Raw genomic sequence first — 13,062 nt, forward strand, 5'->3', positions numbered from 1 at the left:
TAGAGGATATTTACTGGCCTTTTTTATGGATTATGGATATTGTATGTTATTGGAGCATAAATCATTTTTTTTCACTCAATGAAAACAACTTATATTTTACATTAAACTGTACAGTTTATTTTTAAATAGTTCATTTTAACGGAGGAAAACAGCCATCTTAGAAATAATGCTATATTTGCTAACAACGTGTATAGATTTTTTTTAAAATAATGCACTTTTGTTACACCACAATTGAAAAAAAGTCAAAGCAACAATTTCATACTTTTCATACAATACAACATTTACACATTAGAGCAGATTGCATTTGGTTTGCACAGTATTCAAAACTAGACTAAAGCAGAAACAGGCCACATATAGATTTTACTGATTAATATATGCACAGTAAGAATAATTTTCGATGCCTTCGGAATATCGGAACAAACCAAAATAAATCACAAATTTGAAACTAAGGAAAAGCATACAAAAAATAACTTCATTTGAACATACCACCAACATAAATGAATGTAAAACACTTAGTACAGTATCAAAGAACAGCCACAGATAAATTTATTGCTGTGCTTATGTTAACTTTTTTTTTTACTAACCTATGAAATACCACACAGGGGTAAAATACTAAATACCACTTTAAAATGGGGCGATTTGTATTGTTTCAGTATTCATGACTCTTACCTACACCTCCATAATCTAACTGCCAGAAATACCTTCACGAACTCTACAGATCTTTTTAAAAAATAATCACATAAATTGAAAACAAATTATTAACAAAACAAACAAATTCCAAGTCTATAAGATGAAGGGTGATGTTATGCTGTAAGTTGCTCCACAAACACCATGTACATGTACAAACTACAAGCAGTTGACACAAAAGCTTAGGATATCGATGCTGAAACAGAAAAACTTACTATACACAAAGAACAAAAATAAATTATGGTAGGGTGAACATGACACGCTGAACGTGCATCTCCTCTAAGTGCTGCGACCAATAGTGTTTCTCTCAGTCTTGTAACTGCTGCTAACATCCGCTGAACTCAAGACAACTGATCAAGCACATCACGTAAAGAAATAAACCCTGCCTCTACCCGATTATTCAGGGCATGTATACTGTTCTTGATTGTAAATTTAAGATGTGTTATGTCTGTGCCTTTCATTACTGTTTAGAGTGATCCATTGATCGCATTTTGTAATGCAGAGAGTTTTGTATTCCAGCCACAAGTGCAGTGAAACTCTCAATATCCCTTCAAAGGGATTGAATAAAATAGGTTTCATTAAGACCTGATCAACTGGAGCTCACCAACAACTTAGCAAAATACCGATGAGGAGTCACTGCTGTCCATATCGTAGATATATAACCAGACTTTGCTTAACATTCATAATACATTTATCAGTGGAAATGCCTAGACTACGTATGATTTCTGCCATGTTACAGTCTGAGTATCAAAGACTTTATGCATCACATTTTACAATATGGTTTCACAGAAGTGAGAACTGAAAATTTCACTCCTGGCTTGAGACTTTGACAACTGCAAAAACATGGATGTTTCATCCAAAAGAGTCTGTTTAAGCCTTGGAACTGGATATAACTGTTTCCAAGATTTACTTATAATTTAGAGCTACCATAAAGGCACAAAAGTAGCTGTACACTCAATTTTTATAAAATATGCAGTTTGAAGTTACACGGTATGGAATTAAACTGTTTTGCTACAGTAGGACACATACCAACAGGCTCTTGACAGTAAACACAGTGATATTACCAGGAGTTTGATTATATTGTCTTTTTTATTCTGACTGAGACTTGTAATAATTGATATTAACCCTCATGCAAAATAGGCAATTATACAGAAATTTAATATATGAATTGAAACAAAATAAATAACACTAGATCATTTTCCAATACCACTTACAAAGGAAATACACATCTAATACCTTCAGGAACTAGGCTTTATAATTATTTATAATTTGATTTATATGCTTCAAATTTGAGATAACTCATGTTTTTTAAACCTGTATACAAAGGCAACAATATCTGAAAACAGGAAATGGTATGTGTTCTGCTTTTTCAATGATCACTTGTTTGGATTTTCTTGTGGGCTTTATGGATCAAAGGAGAGTAAAAGTTACAGTATAAACATTGAGCAAGTTACCCAGCAACATGGTGGTAATGAATGTTAATGAATTAGTATGTTCACAATAAAAAAATCTCACTTTTAAAACATGATTTTCAAGATCTTTCCCTTGGCTAACCTTTAATTTAAACACAAGAAGGTGAAAACAAAACTTGGAAGTCATGGAATAACGTCGGTGATTCGTTTTTTGTCTTCGGAGAGCAGGCGGGCATCAGTATCATTTTGTAGTCATCATTAATTAGTAACATTGGCGATGCAAAGTAATTGTTGCTGAGAAGCTGTTTCAATGTGCGGAAGTCCCCTTCAAGGAGCTCTCGGGACAGCCTGTACCTGACGCAGATCTGCATGAGCTGCTGAACAGCGCAGCGGTAGAGAAGTGTCCAGAGCTAGCACAGTCCCCCGGAGTACTCATCCTCCTCCTCCTCGACCCGGGAGCCCCCAGCCCCAGCCTGGGGTGTGACAGGAGATTTCTTCTTGGATCCGCCTCCTGGAACTCTCAGACTGAGAGCCAGCTTGGCATACTGTAGGAATAAGGAATGGGGGAAAAATCTGTTTCTCTCCACCATTCAGACACATGGATTAACCTCAGTGTGTTGCACTGCAGAGGTGTCTTATCATACCAGGCAGGGCATGCCAGGACTACACCAGAACTTCCTGAGCTCCATCAACCAGTCCTTTAAAATTAATCTTATTCTGTGCCAAACACTTGGATGTGTTGGCAAAGAATTCCTAAAGATCCCTGGAAAAAGGCTTTGTCACAGTGCAATTATACACACAGAGACACACATACAGGACCCTCCCAAATACTGAGGCCAAAGTTATCTGCCAAAGCTAGTGAGAACAAGTACGGACGCAACAGACATCCTGAACAAAGTCTGAAGACCTCATACACACAAGAAGCAGAATTCAGAAGGTTAGAAATTTAGAAGGCTTTGCCTCTCAACACTGTGGAAAAAAAGACAAGAGCCATTTAATTTGTTCTGACAAAGTCTGCAATGACTGTGTCGTCTTAAAGACGCCATAACCCTGATATTTGTTTCTGGTAAGACCCATGTGTGTATATATAAATGAAGCCACAGCGTGATCTAACCTAACACAAAAGCTGTGGTAATGGCTACAACTATAATGAGACTAACCACTCCAGCCCTCACTAGATGAATCTGAAAGAGTACCATTATACTCAGAGGAAAAGATGACTCAGTCACTGTAGTAATTTAACTGCAGTTATCATTATCCAGTTTCACTGAAAATGTCTGAAAATAACTCAGTGTTACAGTAAGTATCAGTATTATGCAGAGCGATCTTTTTTACTTAGAAGCTAATCTTTTACAGCTTTTGGAAACACAAGACATGTTTCCAAACTGCGTAAATTTCAAGAGTGCATACTTACATGCAGTCTTACCCACACTTACATTTAAAAATATTAAAAAATTTTTTTTAAAAAACTAAAAAGCACATCAGTATATCTTTGGGTCATTACTGAAAAATAATTAAATGTATTTCCATACTTTATACACCAAAGTAGGAACGGACTGAAAAAAGTGTCACAGCAAAGCCATCATTTCTAAGGCTTGTTGATTCTCTGCAGCGAAATATAAACTTTTCACATAAGGCTAAACATGCCAAGAAAACAAGGCTTGACGCCTCGCTCATGTGCAGACCACTGCTTTATGTAGTGTTCGCTTCTGCCTTCACTTCTTAAAACTTTCACCACTGTAAAATCTCAAGATGGCCGCCCAAGTGGCTCAGCAGGTACAGGCACAGGCAGAGCTCTGTGATCCGGCCATGGCAGTCTCGAACCCAGGTCATGTCACTGGGGGCTATGAGTGGGATTACCCCAGTGGTGACGCATGGTATTTGCGTGGCTGCAAGGTGATAAGAGAAAATCTGTGATCGGTGTTTCCAAATGGAGCGAGACTAGGAACAGTAACTGCTGTGTCCAGGTTTACAAGAGAAGAATGTGATGATACACAGTTGGAGGGTTGGCCCCCGAAATGCCATTTCATAACATTTATAGCAATTCTGCTTCTCAGGCAACGATGAATTCAACGAGGTGTAACCAGCATGCAACCCTGCATAAAAAGCGTGCAGAAATGACAATAAGAAAATACAGGTTTAAAATTCCTTTTTGTCCATCACAGAAAAGGGTTTCACTGCGATACAGTTAATGGTTACGCATACATGCCTGCATTGTTTAGCTATCAATATTATTTTTTTGAAAATAAAATGTTTAAAATGCACTCACATCATTGTCCATGTATTTAAATAAAGGCGAGTTGCACACAGAAAACACTTGGTCCTCATCCTGCTGGTCATAGCCTTGCAGAAGCTGTTCCAAGGCAATGCAGTCTTCACTGCCACTGAACCCTGGGATACTGAAGAAAGAACAACACTTTTAATATTCTTACCATTATTGTAACCGCAAGTGTATTGATTGATTTTTTTCTCCTCCTTTTTAGAGTGGGTCGCAGGACCGGTTGTTTTGTTGTGTTCTCATTTTTGAGTGCTGTTTCTTGAAAAAATGTTAAAAAGAACAATACAGTGCACAAAGCATACATTCCACAAAGTATGTTTTAAAATGTATTAAATTAAATTGCCAGCTTAAGGCAGATATAAAATTCTCTCAATGGTATGGAAACATTTACAGCAAAACGCTCTTCAAAGCTATGCTTTTTTAGACAAAACCACAATGAGGATTCAATACTTTAGCATATGTTCTTTATACCAGAAACAGGGTTACAATGCTTTTGTGCCACATCTCTAAACCACAGGGAGAAACGAAGAAATTAATTTAAGAAAGCCCCCGGAACACATTTAAGTAGACATTTCATGAATAACACTGAGAAGCTGTCAATTAAAAAAAAAAAACATTCCTTGAATACGTCTTCCATTATAAAACACTTAACACTATTTTTTTTTGTTAGGATTATGTACATAAAATGTGCAAGAGGCAGTATTACTACTGTACCTGTAACTTTCTCTGACACATTTATCTGCTGCAACAAAGTCGTTCCGGTGAAGGTGAACAAGTACCTGGGCGATTGTTTTCTACAAAAGTAAAAATGAATGTTAATAACGTGTGACAAAATACTGAGAAAGATCATTGAAGGTGCCTATTATAGGCCCTGGATAAGGTACAGCCTCTGTCCTATGTAACTTTCCCCCTTGAAATCCTGCAGTTTCAGGATTCAGAAAGCAGATTTGCACACACCAGGTATCTTGATTCTTTATTTTGTTTTTCCAGTGCTGTGGGTTAGTCTGTGGGTTATTATTGACCCATGAAAACTCTGCTAAGAAGAATGAAAACACTAGGTTATCCCCCAGATTAACAGAGACCAGCTGAGGCACCCAGCAGTCTAAAAGGTGTCATAAGCATCACAAAGATTTATTAATTATACATTCAGAAATCAGTCCAGACAAAATTATTTTTAAAAATAAATCTTTGATGAAGTGTGTTCTAGGCAAGCCAAATCCTGTTTTAATTAAATCTATTTTTTTTATCTGCAAAGGAAATAAAGGTCCTGGTTTTATCTGTCCTACAATCAAACGCACTTGATTGTACAAAACAAAATCCAGGTTTCGGAAGGCAAAGCAGTTTGAGATTGTAACAATTTACCTTAAAGCAGGTGGGGTAATTTTCTATTTCTTTATACATGTTCTTTTCCTTCTGTATTGACACTGCAGCTTCATCAAGTCTGAGAGTGTGAAAACAGCGTCAGTGTCAAAGACAGGTATTTACTCATGGACAGTACAGGTGAAAGAAGAGACTTCGACCACGGAGCAAACGCATGCAGCGAGGCCCTACCTGCGAGCCCTGACCAGCAGCCGAGAGGCTTTGCCCAGAAGCTCCACCGCCTGTCTCAGGCGCTCTTCATTCTGCACAGACACAAAGCAGACACTCGCTGCGGGGTTCGCTCACGAAACATGGGCTCCAGCTCCAGAGACCTGGGCACTATCCGCAGACACGGATACGGACACTAAATATTTGCAACGTATGCACCTGCTGTAACGGGCACCCATTTACTGTATGTGCTCGACGGTTCTGACTGGAAGCCATCTTGCGAAAGGGTGTAAGCCCACAACCCACTCGGGCTGTGAATCCACAGCCTTGCAGCTCGGAGTCCTGAGCCGAAACCCACTGCTGCCACACCCTGCTAGGCATCTCTTCATTGCCAGGCCTCGCAAACGAATTACTGGTGTAACCATCACTGCACTCCTACAGTGGCCAACACGAGAGAGGAAGAGGACACCTCGGGCACTTCTGTCGGATTCGTTGTTATGATGTACCTTTGCTGTAGCCTTGTGCCGTATTTATTCTGGTCAGTTGGACTGCATCTTGTGCTACAATTGTTCTGTCCTATGTGACGTGTTGCATAAGGCATACCTCACAGTTAGGCCACACTATCACGGAACTCAACGAACATGAAAGCTCATTCCAGCTGCAGAGGAGCTAGGGTATAGCCACCAATCCGGTGAGGGAGCCCACGATGATGCATTGTGTAACTTACTTCAAACACAGAGGCTGCTTGCTGGTAAAGTTTCACTGCCTTTTCCAGGTTTATCGGTTCGATGAGCCTTAAAGAAAGCAAAACAGCTCCATTTTATCATCGCCCTCCCCGGTATAACAAAAATAAAAGTCATTAACACTGAAATGTATTTAATTTGACATTATGAACTCAACCTGAAAGCCAGATTTCTGCGTTATGATGGGTGTAGTTGTGGTTTTAGCATTTGTTTTCCCCTGTCGCTGCGTTACTGGAGCCCACTTCCCATAGGCACCACAATTAACTGCAATGACATGTGCAGGTATCCACTGCAGCTGGGTAATTGGAGTAGCAAGAGAACAGAATGCTTAGAATATGTGAAGCTGGTGTGTGAGGGAAGATCAGGTGAAAAGTGAACACTGCAGTAATACCGCAGGGAAGTATGCAAATCCAATACAAAGGTTCTCGCCTCCCAAATATACATATATACACCCAAAGGTCAGGGTGAAGCCAGGTACCTGGTCCTGAAGCGTGCAGTCCCTGGGAAAGGGCTAGAGACTGTCGATATGGCCTCACCAGAGTTGCACAAATTTGTATCGTATGGCGGCAAACCTACGTCATTATTTCTAGTTTTAACCCAACTCACTTTCCAGCCCTGTCCAGGGACATCGCCGCTGTATCGGGCGTGCCGTTCTCCACATACATCATGCTGGCCTTCTCGATTAACTCCACCGCTTCGGTCATCCGCTGCATGTCCTGGACAGAGCAGACAGCACAGCGTTACCACGCGGACACGCTCTGCCCCAATATAGCCCCCGACTGCTCAGTCACTTGTTAACCCTAAAGGTTAACCCTTTGCGGCCTGCAGGGACTTTGAATTCCTCCCAGTAGGAAATGTCTGTGTGCACTCTGAATCAGGCTTTCTGCCCTGGTGGGACAGCAAAGTCACGCCAAGGGACATTAGACTGCAGAATCAAAGAGGACCCTGGCTAGAGTCCGTCCCCAAAGTGCAAGATGGTGTGGACTGTGGGGCACTGAAAAAAAATTAATTCACATTCACGGTGCACACCATGAAAGGTTTTCCTTTGCGCGAATTAAGAAAAGAACTGCTCTTTTGAGTTTCATCAGCCAAGTATTTTTTCCCTGAACTCGAGTCACCTGATTGTAGCTGAAACATTATTCTATGAGCGAATGCATCTTACTCATCCATCCACTGTCTGCCTGTAGATATCGTTGTACAGAAATTAAAACTTTTTTGAGTTATTTTTTCATCAACGGAAGCATTCCAACAACATATAAGCACTTCTTCCTTTACAGAAAGAGCCACATCAAAAATTTAAATTACCGTCTTAAAACAGTCTTCTCAGAAAGTCAGACAACACATGTACATCTATTAAAGCAACAGCACTGACATTAAACAATGAAACGGATGATAAGAATACTTTTCTAAAAACACTGTAATTATATTTTTGAAAACAATAAAAATACTTGAAGTGGAAATCCATTGCACTGGACTGACCTTGAGCATCATGCCAGCTTGCTCGAGCGCTCTGAAGAGGGAAAAAATTGTTTAAAAGCACAAATCACAGACAACATAATAGAAACTTGAAGACAAAACTTAATTTTTCAAGCAATGAAAAACATCAGTTGCAATGTAACACAATTTAATTCTATTTTCTAAAAAATAAAGAAAATACACTTTAAAACAGCAGTCAGCAAAGAACTGACATGGTATTTATTTACTAGTAATACTGATATTTTGAGATTTACTTACTTGGCAGCGTGGAAAAGACTGTAAATATTGTTAAGAAAAATTAGGGGGAAAAAATTCAAAAGGTAGCAACAGACCAGAATGTCGCGTAGAGGAATTACTACAATCAAAAATTAAAACTACAATCTAAAATAGCCATCAGAGAGCAATTCAAAACATATGTACTTTACAGTATATATTGCAATTTACCCTGAAACTAAATGTATTTAACCTTTTGAAATGCAAAAAGGATGGCTTAAACAACAAGCAGCATTTTTGGGAGATACTGCTTTACAGATTAGTGGTTAGGGCTCTGGGTTCAAATTCAAGCTAGCAATGCTGGGTACCCTTGAGTAAGTTACTTCACTCAGACTCCTTCTTTAAAAAATGCCCAACTGTATAAAGGCTACAAATATACAGTAGCTGATACATATATAACTCATTGTAGACAATGCTGCTTGCTGCATGCTGCAGTTTCTTCCTTTAAGGATACGCTCTGTTGTTAGTGTGTGCCTCTGCTTCCTTGAAGTAAGCATCTTTTGCCTGTTCAAACTGTTTGGCATTTTTAAAGGCAACAGCTGTGGATGACAGAAGATGCAGAAACGTTACACATTTTATCAGAACGACCCTGACCAAATGTTTCCTCGAGTTCAAGTTATTCCAGACACAAACGCTTGCATGGCTATGAATCACAGAGCTCAAACTGGTTCTAATGACATACGCAGTCTCACACATTCTGTTACCTTTCTGACTCCAGGGGCCTGCCTGGCTTAATGTAGGCTGAAAGAAGCCTTAATGTAGGCTGAAAGAAATGGGTCATCTTCCACAAGAGAAAGATCCCCCGGGTTTGCTAGCATGACTCAGGAGGTTACTGCACATCAAACATGGAAACACGTAAACAAAACAAGGCTTCCTGGGGTGACTCTGTCAAAGCCTTTGAGGATCTTGAATACCTGGATCCGGTCTCCTCAGTCTTCTCTCAAGACTAACAAGGTCCAGTTCCTTCAGCCTGGCAGTGTAGGACACTCCTTTAAGTCCTGGGCTGTATCTGGCTGCTCTTCTCTGGACTGATTCCAGAGCAGCTGTATCTTTCCTATAACACTGTGACAATGGGGGGGGGGGGGGTTGTAATTTGGGGGGAAGCAGTAGAACCAGTTTACTTAAGGGTTAGTGGAGGCATCCCTATCTAATGAAGCTTTTTATAGTGTTTTTTTTAAAAGTCTTTTGTTTTCTTGAGATCTTTAAAGCCAGGGGACTTCTTCAAAATCAACAGTAAAACACAAACCAGAAAACACAAGCGGGCTTGATGGGCCGAAGAACTTCCTCTTGTTTATAACCTTTCACAGATGATCATGTAAAGGATCAGTTTTAAGAGTTACTACTTCTGCTATAGAAACACAAGATTGAAACCCTTTGAAAAGGTTATATCGTATGTGTGCTACAACCTTCTTTTATAGCACACACAAAAGAAATGTTCAGTTGCCAACCCACAGTGCAAAGGACTCAACTGTCTTGAGTGACATGGTTTTACATGTACTGTGCCTTCATTCATAATACCTGATACAGGCAGTCGAGGGGGAGATGTGGGTTGAAACAAGATAAGATCACTTTATTGGCCATATACAATTTCTTGCATTAGGAATTTGTCTTTCCGCATACCCCAGCTTGCTCTCCATGAGACGTACAGAAAGGTAGAGAAGCTTGGGGTCAGAGCGCAGGGTCAGCCATTGTACAGCGCCCCTGGAGCAGTTGGGGTGAAGGGCCTTGCTCAGGGGCACAACGGAGTAGGATTCCTCTGCCGGCTACGGGATTTGAACCGGCAACCTCCCAGCCACAGGCTGTAAATTCCAATAATTTTCTCCCAGTCATCAAATTACCAAAAGAATCCGCGGCATAACACAAAGTACATGCTGATTACACAGCAGCCATTTCACTTCAAAACATAGGGAAGTGCTTTTTTTTCTGGAACCATCTTCAGTTTTCCGTCAGATCACTTCCTGGGAAAACTTGGAAAATACTTAATTGCAAAAAAAAATACTGCCCCCTTCCAAATATTGATTTCTGTTGCTTTACACATTGTAACAGTTTATTTACAGATCACAGAGCGGAAAATCCTAAGAGGAGCAAATACCCTTGCAGCTCATCTTATAACACTTTGTTGCAATGAAGCGTGACTTCACAAATTCTACTACTACTAGCTAGGTCTACTGCTATGGATGATAACAGCAGAAATAGATGTTTGATATCTTAGTCAAACACATTGTTTCTTACCTGCCTTTGCAAACTCTGCTGCGGCACTGTCATAATCAGGCTTCCACTTCATGAAGCTCGTTTTTAAACTATGACGAAAAAAGAATCAAGCAATTACTTACTGAATACTGTACGTCCCACAGAGGAAGACCAAACCAAGTGTTAAATACAGTAGGTGGCTCAGGAAATCTATCTTTGAAGCAATATCCTTTCCAATTGTTCTGTACCCAACCCATAGAGCATTATACCTGCAGTACACTATTAAACAGCAAAGGTAGTATAATTTAAGGTCCCTGTAAGAATCACATCTTTCCACCACAGTCTTTCCTACCACCCCAACAATTTTTTCATTCCCACTGGAAAGAAATTATCTTCTTTTTAGAGTAACTTATTCTCATCAAATCTCAGATCCTGGAAGACAGGTGCACCAGTGTGTGCTTGGGGAGGTAAAAGACAGCTGTCCCAGGACCGAAGTATTATTAGTATTACTCCTGTGAGGATGTTATTGCTATTGTTTTCATATTTTGAAAATACCGTATCCCATATGTTTCCTTCTTGATTGTTGGGACATGGAGTCAAAAGACCTTGGTTTAGGGGTCAAATTGATGATTTGGCACTTAATTGTGCTTGCTATAGGAGGCATCACAAGCTAAATACAAGAAGAATTTTATGTATAAGGGACCAAACAATTTAGGCTTCGCTCCATCATAAGAAGGCTTACTAGGTTTCATAACAGCACCTGCCTAGACTGTGGGAGATTCATAAACTCTGCACTTTAATTTTGATACTTAGGCACAGCTCTTCACAGTTATTCTATCAGGCCTCACTGTAATTTACTTTATTACTCGTGTAAATCTAGGATGGTTTGTGAATGTGTTGCATAGATGCATTCTATAATCAGCTTTATGTTGTATATTTGTGTTGCATATCTTTAATGTATGATCTCACCTAATCAAACTGCACGAAATTAGTTATTACAATAAACCCGAACTTCATCATTTTAGAATCTTACAACTTGATTGTTTACATGTTCCTCCAATAACGACTGGTACATGAGTTCTTACTTCTGTATTGAGACTCAGAAGAGTGTTAAAAGTATTTGATTAAACTCTATGAGTATAGGTAGCTAATCTTGGTCTGTGAAACCAGCTCACAGACTATTTTAGCATTAGATACTCCAGAATCGGAGTAACCGGAGTATGTGAGCGAGACCACTAATAAGTACGTAACAACGCACAATCTGAAATGCTGTTAAAATACCATATAAAGAAGTACAGAAATGAAAGAAGCAAAAGACAACGTCCACACTGCTTTCAGAAAGATGGGAGTATTTTCAAGATCAATGTAATTGTTAATCTCTGCTGACGTCTCAGTAGGAGTATACCTCTAGTAAACGGGCAATACAGAGGCACAGTAACCAACAACCATATCATTGCAGCCAACAAGTTAGAGGTAAGAGCACCACTGTAGCTAGCCGTTCGCAACATGACGCGATTAAAAAAACACAAACATGTTAGGTTTATGAAGTATTACTGATTGCACAAGAGAAATATCATTTTCCATATTGTCTGGGGTTTTTCAGCAATTTCCTAACAACATTTCAGACTCACAATTCACATGACATGACAACACAGGAAGTAAATCCACGTTCGCCCACTGAATTTACCATAAGGCATGGTGGTAGATGTAGTATTTGAGATATATCGTGTTCACAATAAGAGAGGGCAGAGTCAACGACAAGAACTACAATCCCTACAATCCTTGGTAAATGTTGCGTCATCTGTTTCCCGGCTCTTGACCAATCAGCATGGAGCCTTAGATAAAGACTAATCCAGTCTTTTAAAAAAGGCGAAAAAAAAAATAATCAGTGGGATAGAAACTAGAATAAGAAAATACAGAATTATGAGGGTTTTACCCACGATAATTTAAATCTCTCGCTCAGTAAAGTACTCCTGATATATAATTTAACTGACATTAAAAAAAATTATGTGATGACAGCCTGATTGTACAAAACATACGCAAGAAGGGCTGCAGATTCTCGACCTAAATAAAGCATCGCCGAGTATGATCGTCCTTACTATTTTTCCGCCTTAGCGATGTGTTCGTGTGCTTCATTGATCTTCTGAGCGGCCATGGTCCCGCGGCAGGGGAAAACAGACCCAGCACAAGCACCTGGAAGCAGTGCCCCTCTGCAGAGCTGAAATATGGCAGCGCTGCCTGCATAGAGACGGAGAGAGGGAGACGCCCCCGTCAATACGGGTGCCCGACAGGGACAGGTGCCCAGCTGCGCCAGAGTCTTCCAACTCAGCTCAGTATTTTTGACACGTCATGTCGCCTTTATTCAGCGAGATGCTAGGATTGTAGTATCTGTTGCCCTTATAATTGGTGCAGACTAATTCTGCCTGTCCGTGTGTCTGTGTGTCTCATGGGGAGCAAGCTGGAGTATGTGGAAAGA

The 13,062-nt window shown here is 39.9% G+C and overlaps 1 protein-coding gene across 2 annotated transcripts; it reads right to left on the reverse strand.

Annotated features, from left to right (window-relative positions):
• Positions 1-94: 94 nt before the first annotated feature.
• On the reverse strand, positions 95-12,848 carry napgb (N-ethylmaleimide-sensitive factor attachment protein, gamma b). Of its 2 annotated transcripts, none has more exons than XM_088918204.1 (12): positions 12,686-12,848; positions 10,629-10,696; positions 8,851-8,935; positions 8,382-8,399; positions 8,127-8,157; positions 7,254-7,363; positions 6,632-6,698; positions 5,929-5,999; positions 5,740-5,818; positions 5,092-5,171; positions 4,369-4,498; positions 95-2,644 (listed from the first exon to the last, which is right to left on the reverse strand). In XM_088918204.1, the coding sequence occupies exons 1-12, from the start codon at positions 12,739-12,741 to the stop codon at positions 2,510-2,512; spliced, it is 930 nt and encodes a 309-aa protein (XP_088774330.1). In that variant the 5' UTR covers positions 12,742-12,848; the 3' UTR covers positions 95-2,509. The 2 variants fall into 2 exon arrangements, with proteins under 2 accessions (XP_088774330.1, XP_088774331.1); XM_088918205.1 differs by lacking the exon at positions 12,686-12,848 and adding an exon at positions 12,274-12,363.
• Positions 12,849-13,062: the final 214 nt, after the last annotated feature.

The sequence above is a fragment of the Atractosteus spatula genome, chromosome 6 (assembly GCF_055471065.1).
Source record: "Atractosteus spatula isolate fAtrSpa1 chromosome 6, fAtrSpa1.hap1, whole genome shotgun sequence".
Lineage (NCBI taxonomy): Eukaryota > Metazoa > Chordata > Actinopteri > Semionotiformes > Lepisosteidae > Atractosteus > Atractosteus spatula.